The following is a 23,079-nucleotide window of genomic DNA, read 5'->3' on the forward strand; positions in this document are numbered from 1 at the left end:
GTATTAAAATTTTTCTCTTGTTTTATACAAGACAGCATTAGACCACCTTTGAAGTGGACCTGCACGCCATTCTCCTCATATCCTTCTTTGTAGTACAGGAAATTAATTTCGCCTTCGTAGAAACGTGGTAAGCGCATTTTTCAACTACATAATTCTAATAAGCGCTTTGTCCTTTGTTTGTTGTCTCTTTGATCCGTGGTTATGATTTTTTCCTCTCAAAGATCAAGCGATTATGACAAAGGGACTTTCGTAGTACTGAGGAGACCTTTAGAAAAATTTTAAATGAAGATTCGAAACGTGCAGGACAAAACACATTCTACGTAAGCGAGTAATTCCACGAACAAAGTGCTACTTACACTAATGCGGCCAAAACTGGAAATATTTATAAACTCACCTGTAACAAACAAGAGTATTGAATAATTAGTAAATAATTCGTATATACGATAGTACGTTTTACAGCGATAAATTCAAGGAAATACTTTTCTAAAGCCTAAGCAAATTTTCACAAGTCACCCACTTTACCACGAAGATATTGCGGCGGATATAAAAGGTTCCGTTTGCTAGAAGAAATTAAAGGAAAAAGTAGGTCAAGACTTACGAGAAACGTTTGTCCCTCTAGCCAGTTCTAGTAGTTAAAACCCAAAAACCAAGTGGACAGGGAGCATTTCGCAATTTCCAACTTTCCTCTTAATCACCGAGGCCGTGAACGACGGTCGTTTAAAACGCGAATATATAGAAAACACGATTCTTCATTTTGGGATCGCTGGGTTAAAATATACGACTGTGTCCGAGGGTGACCAGAGAAGGGTGACTCATTAATTTGTATCACTCCTTTCTTGTCATTTTTTGACAAATTACTATCCTACTACTATATATCGCGGACAATAACGCCAACGTCGCGATACCGTTTTATCAAAATTAATCGGCTGTATGTTACACAAGCTGTTACATTAACCTAGATGCGAGAACGACTGGGCGACAAATTCAGCTGAAATTTGAATTTATTTCGCGTCGCGTCATTTTCATCGTCTCTCATTATTATGTCGGACCAAACTGGAATTTCGAGAGGGCTATCGGCAATTGCACACTGGAGACTCGTAAACCTAGAAATAATTTAACCTCTAACAACGCCGTCTGATTATTCGGAACGTTTGTTAATTGGAGCCAGTTAGGTGAAAGCCTCCTTTCGATTGTTACACTAGCAAAGAGACACGTCTGCCAGATCGATTTTCGCGAAGCAAAGCGACGACAGATGAGATAAAAGCCTTACAGATACCTCGTGAGCCTTCGAATAAATTAATTTTGAAAATGGTTGTAAATATATTGATTGTAAAGAGATAAATATTTTGCGCAAAATATATGTATTTATAAGGCTATATACAAATAGATAGGAGTAGCCTAGAAGTTTTGAGTGACGTTGGTATGACTTCTATTTATTTCTTAGTGTGCTGTGTCTTATGAATGTACATATATTGCTATGATTGATCTGTATCTTTGTGGACCCATCTTCCGTTAATATGTTTTGTAACAGTATATTCTATATTGGTAGTTCGGTTGAAGAGAAAGAAATGTACTGTCTTTCCCCCAAGACTTTAATGGTGACAATGCCATAATTGGACTAATGAAATTGGACAATGAAAATAATTGTGATTCAACTGTCAGAGAATCTAATCGTCTAGGATATAAATTCTAGGTTTGTTATATATCTAATTGTTATTGTAAAATTATTGTCTCTACAAGCTATTTGTAAATGTGTAACGCCATTAAATTAACTAAACGTTCAACATAAAGTAAATCGTGGAATTGATCAGATGATCGAAAATGATGGCGTATGTACGAGTAAATTATCAAGGTTTGAAAGGATGGTAGGAACAATCGAGGAGTTTCGAGATCGAACAGGGAAGGACCCCTCCATCCGTGTCAGTTGGCAGACTCTTTGTTATTCGAGAGTTCCTCGAACTACTCGAAGTGTTAGCCGATCCCGTGTCAAGAGGATTACACCTGATCCCTTTCTTGGGGGATGCGATTCGCTCGATTTTTGTGTCGCGATCTTTTTCATTCTTAAGTGCCAAGAAAGAAGAGAGACGTACAACTTATTGGAGAAGTCAAGCCGACGTTGTTTGATTTTATTTCTTTTATAGACTCAAAAAGCGAAAAAGTTTAGTAGTATTGTATAAAACCATTAAATTTCGATTTCGAATTTCGAAATGAATTGCGAATATCAGAGAATCTGCTAATTATAAATATTTCAATGTACAATAATGTAGAAAACGTAGAATTTCTCTATACAATCGTCACCGGTGATGAACGCCTACGAGATAAAACGTATACGTATGTAAGTATGAAATATGTATAGAGTATATACGTATTGCATGCTGAAATATTTAATTTCATAATAATAAAAAAATAATAAATAATTTATTTTACACTTTTCACTTCTACATATCGACCGTCGTACAGTAACGAAAAATTTGCAAGATAAATTGTAAGCTCAGGTTTTGTAAGTGGTTTTACGCGAGTTTTTACAAGTATCTCATCTATCGCATAATGGATACTTAAGTTACTTCCTAAGAAGCCTGTTATTCAGAAAAGCAGAAGCCTATCGGCTGAATCGTCATCAGTCAGCTGGAAGTGACATGGGGTAAGCATCAATCGTAAGAGGGATGCTTGACAACGATCGATTGTAATATTGTCGTTAACACTGTTGGCTACTTATCAGTCTCTAATAGCAAGCAGTAGAATAAATAATCCAATAATAACGGAGTAGATCGATTAATCTTGTCCTTCCGCTTGCAGCAACATTTACCATTTGTTGAGATTTACTGTTCCAAGTGCATGAAAGTAACTTAATACAATGCAATTACAATTTTAAGAAAGAATGACTTTAATCAAATTAGAAACTTCAATATCGACAACTTTCATCCGCTCTTCGAAATACTCTTATCGCCTAAACAGAGACGCAACCACGTTCCATTTTTGGTTTTATCCACAATTCCGTAAATCCACAAAAGTGCACAAAAGATATTATAAATACACAGCGAATGTCTAAGCATTTATTGGAAACCTAAAGGTGTGAAAATAAACAAAATGCACATAGTATGTAAAGATATATAAAATATTCAAAGAATAACACTCTTATAAAATTTAATAGATAAAATAAATGCCTGCTTAGCATTAAATGCATTTTTCCACTTATGTGCATAATACTATGAATTTACATGCACATTTACGGTTTAGTAATAAATCTATAAAATTTCTATGAGAATTTACACATTGGCCATTTCAATCGTTCTTGTAGTTCTACCGTTAAACCAATACTCCAAGAAGTTTCCGAAAAAATCCACAGCACAAGTTCCCTCTTATAGTCAAATGGAACGACCATCGTTGATGTCGCTTGCGTACTCGATGTTACCCCTGGGACAAAACGTACGGATCAGGCGGAGTGTTTTAATAAACGCAAAGAGAAGAGAGAGCGTAGGCAGATGGAGAAAATGTAGGCGGTCGGATATCGACAGTACGAAATCGGGAAAGTCGACTGATTTACATTTGGGGAATATCGGTCCAGACACGGACTCGTATTATCATAAGAGAATGGCGGTGGTTTAGCTTTCCCGGAGGACATTATCGGCCACCTGCTGTTTCTCTGACGACGACCAGTTCCGGAACCACGCCTTCCTTTTATCCATTTCGATGATTTCGATGATTTCGACGGTTTCAACAGGGCGGAAAGGATTGTCGAACATATCCGAAGTTTTTATCTTGTGCGGATATGTTCGAATAAGAGAAAAATTCGCAGGATCCATGTTACATCGCTAGTGATTTTCATAAGTGATTTTCGATGAATGCATAAGTTATTGAGTAATTCAAGACTTCATATCGATAGAAGATTGTTGAACGACCCTCTAGTTTCCTGTATAATAGTCCGTAATAATTCAGAAACGGAATTCTGCTAGTTAACATTGTACTAATATTTTTTCATTGTCGTGTAAATATGTATGTGTATCTGGGCTTGATTATAAACTGAAATACCCACGATCTCAGCAGGCATCTTCTGCACGCTGACATTTTAATGAAAGTAGCGCAACTGTGGCTCACCTTCAACTTCCTTCCTCTGTAGTATCAAATTCGAAATCAATAAATAGAACACGAGCTATATTTTTCTATATTCTATATTTTTCTGCGTAATTACTTATCTAACATATTGTTTTAAAAAAATAAAAATATATAAATAAAAATATTCGATTCTGTAGTACAAAATTCAATAAACAGCAGAGAATTCCATTTTTCTTACAATTATTAACATAATGAATGGGGATAATTATCGAATCGAACACTTCAATGGACATTTCCAATATTCGAAACAATATTTTTTTCCTCGTCAATCGTTTAAGCAAAAAAAGATGTCCGCAGCCGCTAAGCGAACGCCCGACTTCGCAAGACGCCATTTATTCTGGAAGCTTTTATAACGTGTCCCGCATTCGTGTCACCTTCGTCGATCGAAAAGTCGTAAAGATAGCAGCTATGGCAGCAAACTCTTTTTTCACCGCGCGCCACTGGCCTCGAAGGCATTGCGATAAGACTCGGAGCTACGTTTCACGACACTTTGTGCATGGCAAACGTCCCCCGCAGCACACGCTAAATTTTTCACGCAGTCAGATGATTTACCAGCGCTCGGTGAAACACGAGTTTCAATCGGGCCAAAAGAGAGACCTTAGAACTCGTCGAACGGAATAGGATGGCCCGCTTCCTTTAAATTTGTACGAAGAAAATTGGTCTGAAGTCTTGAATCTTTGAAGAGTACATTCGAAGCTGAAGATTGGAAGCTTTTGTTTGTATCAGTTATATATTCGTTCTTAGCGTTAGATATTTTTTCGAAGCTTTAGTTACAATTTTTCATTAGATTGTGTTATCGTACTATGATCATACAATAGGATACCCTATATGTTTTAGCAATGATGAATGGATAAATCGATATATTTATAAAATTTGAAAGATAATCTCCGAGGAATATGATATTTGTGTACGAATAATATAATATTTCTATAATAGAATGAGAATCGGTAATGACTGTCTAATGGTTTTTGCTTGAAAGGGATAAAATAAATAATGTACATGAAAAGAGATACGTTAATGTTCAAAAGCTGATCACGTAATGGCGTGTAAATGTTAAAGGACTTCGCGACTGTAAATCGACGCTACATTAACTACGCTTATCATGACCCGGATTCGCTAAATTCGCGTACACGTGTTTGTTCAAGCACACGTTTTACCGATTCTTTGATCTCGCGTCTAAATGATTATAAATTAGTTAAATCTCATTTCTACTCGTTAACTGAATAACTATATAACACAAGGAGTTAACACAAGGAGTTTCTATAAATACCGATCATGAAACAAACTAAAATGAATAAATAAATAAATAGCCAAAAATAAAAAGAGAAAGTTTGGTCATAAGGAAATCGTAAAGTATTATTTTCCATGGAATGTATTAGGTCATCCCACAAGTTCGTGCCGACTTTTGTATACATTTCATGTTTCGATTTGTAAACATGCGGCGATAAGGGACCAATGCACTTGAAAAATGGGAAGAAGTTGTACAACGAGAGGGGGATATATTACATTTTTTCATGAAACTGAAAGGTATGTAAACAATCTTAACATATATAACCGCTCGAAAAACGGAACGAACTTATGGGATGACCTAATACTACAAATTAATCCTCTTACCCTCTGGTTGGTGATCGCATTCGAATCGGAGATGGAGAACGTGTCAACGATGGAGTCAAATCGCACGAGCTTCTTCGGGTGTTGAGCCTTCTTTGAGCGCGGACAAAGCGAGCACATGGCTGATGGTGTCGTCGGGGGCATATTCGACGAATATTCAATATTTTGATTTCACGATTATTCCACGATGTTCTTTTACTTTTCACCCTTCACACGTTTCGCTTTATGTCAATCTATTCACCACTCATTCACCGACTGTTCGTGTCACGTTCTTTACACCATTATCTAAGCTAGCAATGGAGGAGCGAGGAAAATCCTTCGCAAATCATGTCTATACATTAATATACACCCCTTCGATCGACTTGAGTAATTTTTCTCGCTATTATAAGAAAAGAACGGGAGTCGATATGAAATTTGTTTACGTGCGATACAAAGCTTATTGCAAATACATAGGCAGTGCTTCCTTTTATTGTCTGGTGCTTATCAAAGTCGTTACGATACTTTATAGTCCGCTCGTTCAGAGTCTTTTACTAGGCCATTCCTTAATGGCGTGTTTACGACGAGGGTGCGTAAATTAATTACTTTCGTGCGTCCTCCATTCGCGATCTAAATTTGGATAGTTAATAAATTAACGTATCAAGCTTTACTTAAATGATAATGTACCTATTACTAAACCGAAGCTTCTGAAATTAAAACACAGAAACTCTAGAAAGTATTTATCTACTACAAATTTATCAAACATACTGTATGTTTGTTACCAAATTTTGTAAATGAATGTTGATTATTGAATACTACAGAGATGGAAATGATACAAATTTTAAATTCTTTTAGGGATTGCTTTTGAAGATTTAAATTTCTAAGACGACGAACGATCAAACAGACGACATCTCTTCGACCACGAACGCATCATTCGCGGGAGTCGGTAACACAGAAATTCAAGAACCGACCGAGATTATGATACACTGAAGCAACAGCATTTACCGTGAGCAGTAAGGGTGCAAATTCACTGGTAGCTTCCTCTCTTACCGTCGGAACCCAGTGCAAAATCAATACTCTTTAAAAAGCATTACACCAGAATAATTTAATATTTGCCAAAAAGAGGGATTATCTATTTGCTTAGGCGAGACTGCGAATTTGCTTCCAACAAAGAAGCAAATATGAACTTTAATTTAAGACAGTTGAATTAGCGAAGTTCATTCTCTTGTTAATTACTCAAAGACACTATTCACGACGCTATCTACCCTTTTCACTGTAGTTCTACAAATAGTTAAGTCGAAAATTACCTACTCTAAGAAAAATGCAACGAAGAATTTCAAGCCCTAATATCAAGAAAATTGTCAACTCCGTCGTCGCTTATCACGCCTCTTATCGTAATGCAAACTTTTAGAAATACGATCAGTTTGCCGTAATCGGATTTCTCTAGCTTGACATTAATAGCTCTTTTAAATCGTACACAATGCCTTCCACAATTACACTTTACGCGATCCTGTTTCCATGATTGCTTTTCTAATACTGACTGATAACGATAACTCTAATTTCTTCATCTGACGCGACTATCCACAGTCTAGTGATAACGTAGAAATAACGTTCGTAATTATATTAATTTAATTATTGGAATAATTATAATGAAATTAATTATATTTAAGAAGCAGAATATGACGCGTCATTAATTGGATTGGATACGCACCCTATGACGTACATCATACGTCATTAGTTTCCAATGGGTTAAATCGCAAGTGAAACAGAATTTCCAACGATCGTGTACATTCATAACTATGAATAAAATCCAAACAACACCCATTTCAATTTCCCCCAAAATTTAATCGTTTACTATTCGAGGATCAAAAAATTCATGAAACACTGGAATATGTCATTGCCAACTAGATCGTACCATAGAGAAATTCGAAATAAAATCTAAACAACACCTATATCGATTTCTTTTCCCTTTAAAATTCGATCATTTAATATATAACTAAAAACTCACGAACTATTCGAATATACCGCATCTTAATACCTTCGATATATCTTCTCTTACAATATTGACAAATTCCAAGTAAAATCCAAACGGCATACTTCTCGATTGTTTTTCCCTCCAAAATTTAATCGTTTAAGATCCAAAGGCCACAAAACACTCGAATATCTCATCACCAATTAAATCACTGCGGTATACCAAATTTCTCTTACGGCATCAGTAAAGTCAATCTTCGAGGAGTAACTTCGATGAGCGTCGATCGGCCGGAAGGAAGTGGGCGCGCCGGACATCGGTGTAATTAGCCGGCTCGTGAATACAATAGGGCCGTGTCGAGAACACGCTTCAGAAGGCGTTCAAGTAAACGCATACAAGATGCAATCGAATTATTCGGGACTGCAGAGAAACGATCGAAACCTGCGGCACGCTCAAACGAACTAATGAGACTACGAGGACCGATGCGCAATGTTGGAAATCGCGAGGCAGGACTAATTTCCATTAAGCTCCACCGACGAGTGCCGCTAGTCGATGTGCCGTCCTTAATTAGCGACAAAGGTATAAGCGGCGCTAACCTACGGACAAGGGGTTAATTGGCTGGTCATTCATGGGGGATAGTTGCGAATTACGGTCGATCTGCGTTTCTTCTCTTTCCTTCTGCATCGTTCGATCGATATTTCGTTTCTTTATATCGAGATGAAATATTCCGTAGCGAAAGGATTGTTTTAATGATCAACAGGTTAGACCAATGAATAAGTTGGGATGCTCGACGATGATTGGTAATTAATTCGAAATAGTCAGAACGATCTTATAACGGAGGACTGTCATGGAGAATTTAGTAAAAACAATAATTATTACAATAACGTAAAAATGTTGCAAGGACTGTTATAAAAAACGTATTTTAATTGTGGTTTGTAGTGGGAAATTTTGATAACATTAACTCTTTGTCTTACAACGTCGAGTTATGTATTTATAATAAATTATGATCCAAGTATCATGAAACAAGAACTGTAGTTGAAATGAATTTTTCAACATATTATAACTTCGAATTTTGCGTCCCGTCAAATTAAATATTATTAGATGCAAATTATATATTACATAATATTTTGAATAATCTTAAAAGAGTACGTAGAGTAATTAACAACAGATATCCTCTTTGGTAGAAAACAGCGGGAGAAGCGTCTCCTAAATCAAATCAAGCATCTAAAAAAGGTTGAGTTAAGCCGAATTGCGAGATGAAACGAAGTGTGAGTCCTGTCAAGAAACCCGAAATCAAAGAGTTTCGAACTGAAACAAATGTGAGATGTCGTCGTCATCGAGTTGTTACGTCAAACGTTCGCATTGCGGCAGCCAAGGAGAGCAGGAGATCAAAGGGTTCGAAAGCTGACTTCAATCTTCGGCCAAAAGCACGAGGGAGAGAAATATGTCGGCCCGTTTGTGAGACAGCGGAAACGAATTGGTCTACGTCATCTCGAAGTGTTGATTACACTCGGAAAACCACTCGTTTCTATTTACAGTCCACGAAGTGGAAAATAATCGACGGCCGTTTACGAAACCCTGCCAAAGAATGACGCTCGCTGCGAACCATTCAACATGGTTATTTTAATTGCTTACCACGTAAGAAACAGTCATAATGCGCTTGTTTGCGGAAATTGCCACGGTATCTGGCACTAGATGTAAAGTAAATGAGCGCCATTACCACAATTCGCTTCCTGTCATCGTTCCACTCCCGTTTTTCTTTCGAAAAAATGAACATTAACGTGCGGAAAAATCTAAACAACGAGTAAGTATGGATGTACCGAGCTACAATTAGAATTGTAAATTTGTAAATAATTGTGAAGCGAATGAAGTTTTTCCTTTTTTTTCCTTTTTGAGAAACTATTTCAAAAGTATGACACATAATATTTGTATTAGAGTAAATATATGTATATGATGTTCATGTATTTATTTTGGGAAATTTAAAAGTCTAAAAATATAGAATGTGTATAATGATATATATTAATACTAAAAATTGATAGTAATATATACTAGTATATATAATACATACATAAAGTACTTAAAATATGTATACGTTAAAATATTTAACAGTTGAAAAATGCCTCCGTTTAGCTTCCATTTCTTTATTTGCATAAATATCCACAGTCTAGTGATAACAAAAGTAACGTTCGTAATTATATTGATTTAATTATTGGAATAATTATAATGAAATTAATTATATTGAAGAAGCAGAATAAGAATATGTAATCTCGAAAGCTTATTAAACGTGTAATCTCATTAAATACATAATATAGAGTAAATTAAGTGAAGTTTATGCGAACAAGGGAATAGTTTAATACTAACGATAGATAATTGGATAAGTTTGATTCAATAAGTCCTTGGCATAACTGAGTCGCAGTTCAGTCTCATGAATTTTAACAATGTTCCATTGAATTTTTCAGTCGAATTAACTGCAAAAGTACTGATTACTTCACCCGAATAGGTCAAGTCGTGTCTAGAATATAATTTAAAGTTGTAAATGTTTTCTTTGAAGCCACGATATGCTGCAGAGACACGAATACTAAGATTATAACATTTCGTAGGAGGTATTTGCTACGTTTAACTGATACATCCCAGCTGTTCACGTATCAAATTAATGTGCCGTTGGTGTTACATATAGTATAGAACTTTCGAAACTTTGTTCTCAGTGGCGGATACCAAAATCTCCGAGAATTTTAATTACGCTAGCGATCCATAAGATAGGTAACCGCCGCAAGACCTTCCAGAAAGGGCAAGAACGAACAGTTCTTCGAGGCGAAGAAACAACCTCGATTTAACGCTACCGTTGCCTGCAGCACTTGAACTTTGAGATTTCTCGGTAAAAAATTTGGAATGGTTTTAGTCGTCGCAGGCACATAGAGGAAATAGAGAACCTTTTGCTAAGCGCAGCATCCAAAGTACCCGAAGAATTATGAATTGTTCCTTAACAACGACTCGAGACTGCCAGATGACGTTCTTGTTAGGGTTCATGCTCGACGTGCTGTTACGAAACAATTTGAAAACTTCTATTGCGACGTATAGTTATTAAAATCAAGATCAATACCTATCTCTGCTCACGAAGTCTCGATTGAAACGAACAAGCGATTATTATCACGATTATTATTATAGAATAATATGGAAAATAATTTTCAGGTTTGGAGTTTTTGGGTTTTAATAAAATTTTTCTTTTAACGCTGTCGCGATTGCTGTGTATTCAGTTTTGATTGTATTATACTATTTAAATGCAGCATAAGGATTTTCTATAAGGTCTGTATGATGTAGTAGAATGCTGCAAAGAACAGTGAACGTAAAATTACGCCAGTGACCATGAAAGTATTAACTAATTCTACATATACAGGACGCTTAAGAAAGACTAAATAAGAATTTGAAGATAGATTCTATGTATCAAAAAAACAAAGTTTATATAACCAATATTCACAGTAGATGTTGGAAGTATCTTCTATGAAATTTAACAACGATTTAACAATGAGGTTTAATAATCACATAGATGATTCCTACCATACATCGTCGAACTCATTCAAAAAGAAGGAAGACCATATTATATTAATGTATACACTGATTATCATTAAAATATATGTACTAGCACTAAAATATAATAGCACTTTCTTTCTTGTTTTCAAACATAAGACTTGTACTGAAACTTCTGCATAATCTTTCTGGAGCATTCTGTAGATATGCAAGAATAATCGCCACTGTACCAAACTTTACGAAATCACAAATAAAAAAAAAAAAAAAAAAAAAAGAAAACTTACTAAAATCACTGCAAGCATTTTAATATCCATATATTGAGATTAAATGACTGAAGAGTACATACGACCGACCAAAGATTTCTACGGTATTCAACAGGAAGAGTAAGTAAACGCATCCTGTCATTTCGTGCTGCTACATTAATTACTATGTCACCTTAATACCGCAGTGTGCGTACGTTCATTACCGCTGGCATCGAGCACTGGCTAAAAGACTGCGCGAATGAACAACTTAGAGAGTCGGCCTATTAAAACTGAAAGGCTGCTTGAATTGAACCTGTTATCATTCATTATTGTGATTCTAGCTGGCTGTATCGGCGGCGACGATCGAATCCGGCGCATCGTAAATCGCACATCAATTCGTGCTTACACGCTTCAGGGCGCACGCGTTTCATAGAATTAACGTCGCGTTAATTGGTGAACGTTGTCAATTAACAAGCGGAGCAATAAGTGGCATCGGACCGACGCAATTGGGTTAATTGTTTTTGGTTAATGAATAAGAAATTCGATCGTTCTGAAGAAAATTTTCTTCCACCTCGAAGAGATGTGATATTTAATATCGATAAAGTATTTAATTTTCCATAAATAATTTGAATCGTTGAAGATTCAAGTGATATTCTACCCTCGAAATTTCTTCCTGAAAGAATTTTTACTTTTATTGAAATAAGTTTGAAACACGCTCAAGTAAATAGCATGTACTATACGATATAGTAGCAGATTTAAAATAGAACCTAGACGATAAAAGGAAAAACTGAACAGACCGAACTCACTTTCTCTATTTCCTTCTTCGACTTTCTCGATATTTCTAGTAATCTTTGTTCTCGTTACTGTTCTCCTTCCGCTTTATTTCTTTCGTTTCCTGCTGCACCAGTCTCCATATAAGATTTAACAAAATTACACCGATAATTTTCTGACCATCTGTGACCTGTACTTTGCGTCGACGTTTATGCCATTCTATTGTTACCACTGTCTTTTATTGTTAATGTAATTCGCATGTATGGGATCTGTATAAGGTATCGTTCTAATTGCTCGAATGCTTCAAATGCTTTACGTGAATTTACGAAATTCTTCGGCTATTGTCCTAAACTAATTCTTCGGAACGACGGTCGGGCATAAAAGAACTCGTTTGCCAGTCAAGGGGCATTAATGAGATCAGCGCTTAATTGAACGATAAACGAAATTTCCTGGTAAATTTTATTGATTCACTTCCACCGGCATGTAGGAAACAAAAAGATGTGGCGACTAAAATTAGAGACGCGTCCCACTACTCCAGATTTCTTATCAAAGGGATAAAAGCTGATCAAAAATAAATTTTCTTCGATTTAGACATCGAATAGGCGGTTTATTCTCAGTCCGATTGTCGATTATTTATGATCCCTGGTTGATCGCTGAAATAGATTTATGACTATTCGAACGTGGCGGCTAAGGGCACGATTATCACTCGACGAGATAAATGTCAGGATCGCGCATAGTCCGGGTAGTCGATAAATTCGCACGTCTACCTAGAAATCTCAGACTCGCGGCTTAGCTTGACAAGCCGTGGAACGCGATCGATATCTGCAGGAACGACAAGCTTCGCTGGCCCGGCCGAATTCGAAGCTGTCGTCATAATATTAGAACGCGATCAGCATAATTTCTACGTGAAATCAGCTTTCTTGGCCGGAAATCCGATTTATCCACGTAAGAGAGCAAAAAAATGACCGTGGTTATCAATAAAATGGCATCTCATGAGAATTATTTACTTTTCAAGAAAAAATTGTTACTATCAAAAATGATAAATTATTAGACTGTGGAGTCATAGATTACTACATTTATGATAATTCAAATTTTTATGAACGTAATTAGAAGAGTGAAGCATAAATTCAAATACTTCATATATTTTTGCATGTTAATTAAAAGTGGAATATTACAATGCGCTGTCACTACCTCATACCTACTAATAAACTGTATACTTCAATTAAGAAAGTAAGTAGCAGAAGAGTTTGAATGATTAAAAAACATAATTTTACTAATGGAATCTGTTTCAAACAGGTTCAAACCAACTATAGAATAAACTTGGTCTTTCCATGGCAGAAAATTATCAGGAAGCATAAATAACATAGTTACCTTAATAACGGTATTACGATGTTGAATTTCCCATAAATGCATAAACATCCGCAGTAAAACTTCATTTGTGTAAATTACATATAACTGAAGTTCATACGAGTAGAATAGAAGTTTATTGATCTTTTTATGATTATGATTTCTCGTTTGAATAATGAAAGTGCACGTCTAAATATCTTAGTAGACACAATCAATGGGAATTCAGTTAAACGAGCACTAACTGAAAGAAGCTTTGTGTCATTTAAGTAACAAGCCGAAAGCATTGGTTAAGAAAATAACCTTTTCTCTTCATATTTCGCGTGGAGAATCGATAGAATGGATGAATTATGCAATCGAATGTTTCCTTCGACTCGTACCAAATAGAAGTCGGCATTAGATGGAAAACGTCAAGATAACTGGTTCTTGAGCGAACATAAAAATTGTAACGCACGCGATGTACATAATGTGCGCCGTGTTGACCGCGAGAAACGTATTCGATGTGGTAGGCTGTTTGCATATCAGCACGTTTCGAAGAAAAATCAACAATGTTAATACAACGTTACTACCGTAACCTAGTCACGGAATTGATTGTTTCAACGCTACAGGTACGAATGTTGGAATACAATTCTATTCAAAATTATTCTATCCTTTAGTTCGAAAAAATATTACGTTAAATAATTTTTCATAAATTCTAGAATATGAATGTTCGTTATCTCTAACTGATAAAGCTTTCATTCGCCTTAAGTAATGTGTTTAATTAAAGATTATTATTAATATATCACATTAAACTATTATCAAAGATAAATATTGTATTATAAAAAAAGTAATTTGACAAATTTGAAGGAAATTTTACGAACGTTTGTACTCTAAATATTATGAAGTATTACGAATAAAGAATGCATTCAATGGAATTTTATCCGAAGAGAGTTTGCTAATATTTTATTAAAGATAATTTATACTCAAACATACTGACGCGATGCATGTAGGAAACTGTTCGGTTTCGTTTTAATAAACGTAAATGTATATCAGGGTCGCAACCTCGATCCTGGGGGAAAGACGAGCTGGAAACATAAACCGCGCCGCGTGTACGGAGAAGTGGCATTGTTAGAACAGCGTCAGGTTGTACTTGAATTTCCGTCTAACAGCTGCAACCGCGGAAAGTTGCACGCTGACGTGGGTTTGACTCGTCGATAAATGTTTCGAGAACTTTTGCGTACTATTAAAACATCGAGGACGATGTGAGAGCAATTAATCTGATCATGGCGGCATATGGTGTAACAATAAGAACGGTAATAGACAACGATTAAATCATAATGAAACTTGAAATTTACGACAATATCGATAAATTACACTACGAGGTTTTAACCGAACGTTCATTTTTTGTAGCAAAATTCTTGGTTTACCTTATTTTTTTGCATAAAGCGGAATAAAAGTTTGATTACAGTTACTTGTGTAATTAAACAAAAATTATTTTATTCAAAAATTTTTTAATTATTTTTTAAAGTACCCACATCGAAATAATTTTAATAAAGACAGGTACAATGGAATCGTTAAAAATATTTCGAGACATACGTGAAAGTTTGAAATTTAAAAAAGAAGAGAGAGCAAGCTGAGAGACACACGGCCGCGGTCGTTCCGAACACTGACCTGTGTCACTAGCTGTGCTCGATTCATTTCGCTGCGCCACTCCAGCACTCGTGTATCCGACCGTATTATATTTTTCAAATCGAATATATTGTATTTCTCTGTTTACATGACTCTCGTCTCGTACACGGCGAGGCTTTATAATTACAAGTGACTTCTTATATTTTTCAAAACAGCCATTCGACGTTAACTTTCCCGATATTTCAACAAACCCACCGCTAAATAATTTGCATAGAAAAACGTCATATGGTTCGCAAACGACGGTGATAAAGAAACTCACACAATGGCCCTTCCACGAGCAACGACCTGCGTCATTGCTTGTACTTGGCACAGTTACAGCCAGCTTTCGAACACGAGAGATGCGTCACGTTCACAAGTACAAAGTATCGACTGTTGCATTTGACTACATCAAACCCTAACCTCTTTAGCACCTACTGCGACAATAATGCACCAAAATTGCAATAAATACCGACGTGAAACTATCGTATCCATCAAACAAACCCATACACTACCGAAAGTTTAAATCCCCAAGCCCTCGATTTACCTCATTGCCAGGCCTTTTCACTTTAATTTCGACCTCGACTTTCCGAAAATCATGTTTCCCAACGTCAGAAATAACACAAACTACGCTACCACGACCACCAAATCGGTTACCAGCTTCAAACTCCTCTGCCGCACTAGACCGAACATTCGTGTTCACGCGTATGTTCACCTCTCGACACCGTGACACGCTCACCGACGTGATAACCGAGCTCGACGAGCGAGGGATAGTGGTTTGCAGATGCAATCCCGACAAACCTAACCTTCGTTCGCGCGTGTCAAGGTGACCGGCACGACCAGGTTAAGACACAAGATGACGAGGACGCACAGTACGAGGCGCGCGAACCGTGAATGGAAAACATCGCGACGCAACCGCAACCAGAGGCCGGAAAACCGAAGTTTAATCAGCAACTCGCGGGAGCGGCGTAGTCGCGAGCACTGACCTACGTCACTGGGCGCACTTGGCACACTACTGAGCGCGCCGCCGCTCTTCGTGTACGTACGTGTGTTTCCGTGTACGCGCTCCACCTTCTCCTGCCCTCTCACTTCTCACTCACTCTTTCTACTCTTTCACTCTCTCTTACTCCCATCCACCCTCTCTTTTTCACCCTCCGTCCGCCTTTCTCCCTATTTCGTCGCGCGCTCTTTCCTCCCTTTTCGATTTGCGCTCGACTGCGTCCGTGTAGCCGGTCATACGATAACGGGTTGAACCGTACCGCCACCTCGTGAAAATTGCATTCACCCTGCCGTCGCGTGATCTGACGCGCCGACTAACCTATCTACCGATGCTGCTCTAGAATCAGGCTTTCTTTGAGATACCTTCTCGATTTCTCCAATGATAATGTCGGAATTGCCAGCGTATTCAGGTAAGATGGTAGAGATTGTTAGAATATCCCAGTAGATGTATGTTCATGTGAGGAGTCTTCCCTTTTTGTAGGGATTTTGGAAGATAGAATTTTTTTTAGAGAAACTTTGTCGAGTTGGAGAGTTTATTAGCTCGTACCGTATGATAAGTTTAACGCTAGAATTTTTTTCAGATAGGAATATGACCATACATTTCATCGTAGCATTTTAAGTATAATTATTAAATGCCGGATACATTTCACATTTTTATGTTTCATATATTTTTAATATTTAAGTTTGATACATTTACTGTGCAGAAATACAAAGTTATATAAAACATCAAAAGTAAAGTACATATTATTACATTTAGAATACGACACATTCTTTCATTCAAGTTGAGATGATTTTTTGTGTTTGTTGTTTGTGTGTCAACCAATGAACTTGCATAAAGATCTGCAGTCTAATAATCACCCATGTAAGATATTTAGGTACCTACATCTTATAGGGTAGTTTTAGGATTAATATATGGTATACTTAAATTTGAATATAATAAAAAATAATATCGCAGGTGAAGTAAGCTGTTTTCATTTTTCCGTTTTACGTCCAAAACGAATTGGTCGTTCAAGGCCTTTTGCCTGACTGCGAATGACGTCATAAGTGACCCTTTCTTTTACAATCTCGATACGCGCTTTCAACGCTTCTCGACTCATTTCAGATAAAGGACGTATGTCAGCGCGTTTCTCATTCGTATAATGGTTCATGGTACCAAACGTAGTTTCTCGGGCTTATTGAATAACATTAATTATCCCTAGATAGTCGATCATTTATGTAACGTGATTCATCTGGAATAATTTCGAGGAACTTACTCGAGATTATTATTAAACGGTCATTCGAGCACCAAAGAGCTCGTAATTCGTTGTCTCTCCAATAACAGCCTTGGATATCGGAAGACTACGAAATAAACGATCGACGAGACTGTCTTTCGTTAAGCAGTCGAATACGCCTGAATCTGATCAATAACGCGAAACAATACGAGGTGGTTTTCAATCGAGAATGCTCCGCATCGATGATCGTCGATTCGTTGTCGCGTACCAAAGGAAAAATTGTATCTGACGCGTGTTCGAATCGATAACCGGGACCCGCTGGATGCAGCGTCTGCAGTACTTTCGAAAGCTGTAAATAAAAAAAGAGAAGCGCGAGGTTTAATTAAAAGCATCTCTGCGACGACGGGTCACGAACAATGCGACCATTGTATCGCGCGATATTTAGCAGCTTCTAGTCAGGACGCGTCGTTTCTATCTGATATTTCTTCGAGCAACAATAGAATTCTCTTGAAACAAAATAGGAGTTGCGTTATCTACGTTACGCTAGCCTTCTGTCTCCTTCAGTCAACTTATTTAAAAGTATTGGTTGCTCGGGGCAAGCTCAAGTCGAGCTCGAGGCACCATTTGCGATTCGATCGCATTCATGTTCTGCCACCGACAATCTCGGATTCTCTTAGACTTCCCTTCGATCAAACACCGAGCCTTTTTATCTTCTATCAAGCAATGGAGGACCTGGAAATCTCATTTGCTTCGCGATATTTCGTCGAACACCTGCACTCCAGTTTATGTTCTATCATATAAAAGACTCAAGCGAATTGTTTTTACGTTTCATACGGAAAGAGAAGTATTAAATATTGATTGTAATAAAGAGAAGCCAATTTCTTTTCACGTTATTAAAAAATTAATAATGTAAAAATTCTGGTATGACTTGCGTTATATTTTCTAGATAGTCATCAGCGTCGGCAACTCTACGGTCGATTCTCCTGAGTCACGTGGCAATAGCCTAATTTGTAACACCCGCAAATGTTCGTTGTTTGCTCTTCCCAAATATAAATAGAGAATCAAACGATCGATCCAAGTATACAGAGTTTCACGTTCTTTCAACTCTTTTTTAATGCTTCTTATAAAACAATCCAGTTTCAATTCACCGCGGAGTATAAATACAAACGCGCCGTCGACGAACGAAAAAAAGTTTCGCGCTTGGTAACAACGTCTCCAGTTGGATAAAAGGACTCAAACGAACCACCGCGGCGTTTTAACATTTCGCCGGTGTGCATTATGTTAATGCACGGAGGGACAAGAGAGTAACGAGCGAGGAATTTCTCCCTCGCAGTAAGAAGCCTTACCTTTCGAAATGAATGAAAAGGAAAAGTTCGGGTGAAATAGGCTTGGCCGACTCGGTGAGGATCTTTCAAGGAAATGAACGGAAAAGGTATACTCTAGACGGCAGTTCGTTTCAAAGATATCCATACAATAAGAGAGTGATAAAAGTTTACGGACGTTGCCGTTCGAAACTCAGTTCGTTTTCTCCGTGAGCTGCAATAAAAACCTCTGTCCTGAAAGAATAATCGACGAGAAGTTTTTTAAAAGCAAACTTTAATTCTCGTATAAACATCTTTCAGAGACAGATTAGATACACCCGGAGTCTTGTGTCTCTGAGCAAAGAATAACGTCGACTGCACGCGCAGTAGTTACAGACGACTAATGTCAGACAGTCAAGAAGCGAGCATCGAGTAACGACTGTTCGTCTGTTGCCGTTAGTTGTCGGTGTTATTTTATTTTACGACTGTTTAATGATAACGGGTGCATTGTATTCTGGAAAATTAAGCATTTTGCTGCGATAATTGTTTAGTTAAATTAGAAGTTTAATTACTTTCACGAGCGTAACTGTTACGTTTTACTACTATTACCGTTATATTTCATATGTATTATGAAAACGAAAGAAATTAGTAATGACAAATATTATTTATGTAAAAATTGACAATAATTTTCATAATACGTACGAAATGGTAGTATAGGTAATAGTAGTGAAACGTAACAGCTACGTAACAATATATATATGTCAGGTTATATTATGATTAGGGTTAGGGGCGTGTAACGAATCTTCATTTAGACTAGACATCGTTGTTATGCAATAGAGAAGATATTTACTAGTACAAATATGATTATTAATACAAGTGTGGATGTTACAGAGTTGACAAGTAACCGCAGTGATTAGACACTAATGACAATGGTCTTAGGTTCGATAACGAATCCGCGATCAATGGGATAGCAAATGTAATTTCTTCCAAAGTCTAAGTCGGACTCGACTTACTTGTTTCCGGTACAAGTATTACTAAATTAACTTTTTGTAGAGTATTCACTGATCGTGAAGACGCTATGTAATCCGCTAATGAGACCTCACGAGAGAGAATAACTTTTCGTCACGATGATGCTGCAGAGGAAAACTATAATGGGGTGCGTTTAAGGACACGAGATCATCGGATTCGTCGAGAAAAGCTATCGTTCGGAAAGTGAGGGAAATGGACGTTCCTGTTAATTGGTTAATTTCTATGTTGATGGTTGAAGAATGATGCTAACCGCCCTTGAGAGAAAGTTGCTAGCGGGAAGCGTCGTTCATGAGAAAAACAGATTTCCCGTATCTTTCCGTAGTAGGTGGTAAATTTAGGGACTGTTAGGATAAAGACTGTTTGTCCGTGTGAAGGACCTTAATTAACAAAATCCTAAGATTTATAACGGGTCCTCAGGCTAGCTGAACATGTACTGTGAAGATGTATCGACAGCTGGTAATCATCTTGCCTGAAGAATAAGGTCTGTGTGTGGCAAGCCACGAGACAGAAACCGTTGGAATGTTTACTGTCGAGTGCCGTTATAACTATTTCTTTTTAAGGAGAACTATATAATTACTCTATACCTCTATTAGGTAAAAACGTTCATCCCGTGACTGCGGCTACGTTCTCGTACATAAGCCAATCAAGACGACTTCTAATACAGAAGTTCGTAAAAAATTAAAAGCAAAAGATTAACTAAGTACTTTCAACATGAATGATATAAATTGCTACCTTCTTAAAACTAACTTACGTGAACGTCAGTTAAAATGAAGAAATGATGTACGAAACAAAGGTTTTACGAATATTTATCGTTGATATGGTTATGGTATTATGGCTGGAGCACGGTAATGTCGAGTATACGTCGAGAATCATAGAAGTCACACGAAAGAGGCGATTTTTGACGGGGATTAAAAGTTTCTTGCGTGATGTTACAAGGAAAGGCGCAACGTTCGTTGCAAAAAGGGGGCTCATAAAAAACGCTCACGATAGCTCCTTACCAGTCACGCCAGAAAGTCACTCGTTAAATACATAATAATACGACGAACACGGGTTCGGACGCATTTGTATCATGATATCGAACTGGTACACCGGGACTTGGTTTCCTGGTTCTTCGCGCACGAATACGCGTGTCTCGAACCAGGTGATTGCAGAGCGTCACGAAGTCTCGATTGATTCTTATGCACCACGAGAGTGGAGAATAGCTTCGACCTTTTCTGCTGCGGCTAGAATAACGTTAAACGTTTTTAGAAGTGTTACACCAAGCGTACATATATATTTAGTAAATTAAAATTTGTTTGATGGAAACATTATATTGTATATATAAATACATAGAACTCGATGTGTTCGTTCGTTTTATTTATATATCGTTGTTTAAAATTTTTCCTTACGTTTTGTTGTTCTAAGTAACAATTTTTGATAAACAGGGGAATGATGAAAATCTTAATGTAAACATGTTTTCTTCGTTGACCTGGTTTTTAGATTACAATCATTTCTTTGTCTTAATCGTTCTCGTTAATAGTCGTGGTAGAATAATTGATTTTCAAATCGAATATATATCTTACATCAGTCTTTAATATCTTGCTGTTTATTGTTATTCTTCTATTTTAATATTTTATAATACACCATCTATCATTATATTACTACAAAAATTGTATTAAATTGAAAACTATTTTTTCTCATCATATCGTTTTGTTTCTAATGTGTCTGTTTAAATCATTTTGCATATTTCATGAAACTAATTCAAACACATTTGCGCGTCAACCAGTTGTTCATGTAGAGGGATAAAGCACGACTTCGGAGACCCACCAAATCTCGGATTGATCTACAATGTATATAGGCGAAACCGAAGCTTTAAAAGGTACTCACAGTTTGTATACAGTCGTGTCCGCGTTCCAGACTTTATCTATGAAGCCAACACGCGGCCATTGCCGAGGATAATTCGTAAACCGAGCGAATCGTGATTAGATTACAAGCTAAAACGTTGCGAGCCATGCTTGTCAATTAAATCCCGGTACTCTGCCAGAGTTTTGCAATAAAACGATATGCATCCAGTTCCATATCCTATGATTGAATCGAGGCACGCTCTTTGATAATAGAATATTATATCTGCAAAACCTTCCACTAGAAATAACAACGAATCTTAGCATAATAATTTTGATAAATTTTTTTTTGGTCAATTTTACACTAAACATTAATTTTAATTAAGTTAACATTAGTGGTATCAAAAAATTCTTTATCTTTGCAATTGGTACCTATACACGTATATGCAAGTATCAAGGTCAGGTTGATATTAGATTAATATTATATATATCTATTTGTTTAATCATTTATATGTCAGCACATCCATACACATTGCAAATCGGTAGTTCTGCATACGATATGATGAACACCTAGTATTAATTCTATAATTTTTATATAATTTATTTATATTATTTATTTGTAACTCGGCACTAACTGTTCTTCGTATTCTAATATTTACAAGAAAATATCTTTCCACTGAAAGGAGAATAATCCCACGCTCACACTGTAAGCAATAAAAAAGGAAGAAAGAAATGATGAAAGTAACATTTTAAAATCTCTCACAATAACAATCGCATGGTTTTATTGTTGAATATCCCTAAAAGTTGCAGCGTCATCGACGATTAGAAGAAAATGTGTCGGGATTTCCGTGATTTCTTCCACGCATTTCGTAGAAACAATTCACTGGAAATAGTGGATATAAAGGACCGATACGCATCAAATGCATTAACGAGCGAGCCACGTTCTATGATCGCATCTCGCGTCTACGTACATTATCCTCCGGCACGCATTAAGCTACGGTTACATGTACGAACGCGCAATTTATGTATAGGACCTGGCTACGTGTAGGTGTCATATCGTCAGTGACAGAGACCGAGCATGACGCGTGTGCTCAGCGCGTGTAATAAGCGGAATAAAAGAGAACTTGAATGTGTAGGAAGTGCATAATGCCCGGTGGAATGCGGCATTTTACATGAACAGCGAAACACGCGCAACGCTCCGTGGAGTGGACGCGGTACGCTTTGCATTTTTAGAGGAATTTTATGGTCGACTGTGCCAGTTTTTAGAAACTATGGATATAGCGAGCATTACAAAGGGGTATGGTGTGGTTTTGTAATTTATTTTTTAAGCGATCTCTCTTTTGCCTTTTTTAATTGTTCTGAAATTTTAAATGGTGTTTTCATAGTCTTTTTAAATATAGAAATACAGTGGCTCATGAAAATATTTGCACACTTAGTATAGAATGTTTGCATAAATGTATTATGTGCGTTGCACGAAACGTTTGGAAATCCCAATAGTAATTATCTAATGTAATAAGATACCAT

At 36.9% G+C, this 23,079-nt stretch overlaps 1 protein-coding gene across 21 annotated transcripts in view; it reads right to left on the reverse strand.

The window, feature by feature from the left end:
• LOC100643982 (disks large 1 tumor suppressor protein) overlaps positions 1-23,079 on the reverse strand; it is a 542,862-nt gene that overhangs the window by 188,574 nt on the left and 331,209 nt on the right. For 2 of the 21 annotated variants that reach the window (XM_048410875.1, XM_012314504.3), the window contains exons 1-2: positions 15,743-16,171; positions 5,728-6,330 (exon numbers count right to left, since the gene is read on the reverse strand). The exons of the other annotated variants lie outside the window; for them this stretch is intronic. In XM_048410875.1, the coding sequence (XP_048266832.1) occupies positions 5,728-5,868 (141 nt within the window). In that variant the 5' untranslated portion in view covers positions 5,869-6,330; positions 15,743-16,171. Of the gene's footprint in view, positions 1-5,727; positions 6,331-15,742; positions 16,172-23,079 lie in introns of those variants that run through there. 21 annotated transcript variants of the gene reach the window in all.

This window comes from Bombus terrestris, chromosome 12 (assembly GCF_910591885.1).
Source record: "Bombus terrestris chromosome 12, iyBomTerr1.2, whole genome shotgun sequence".
Lineage (NCBI taxonomy): Eukaryota > Metazoa > Arthropoda > Insecta > Hymenoptera > Apidae > Bombus > Bombus terrestris.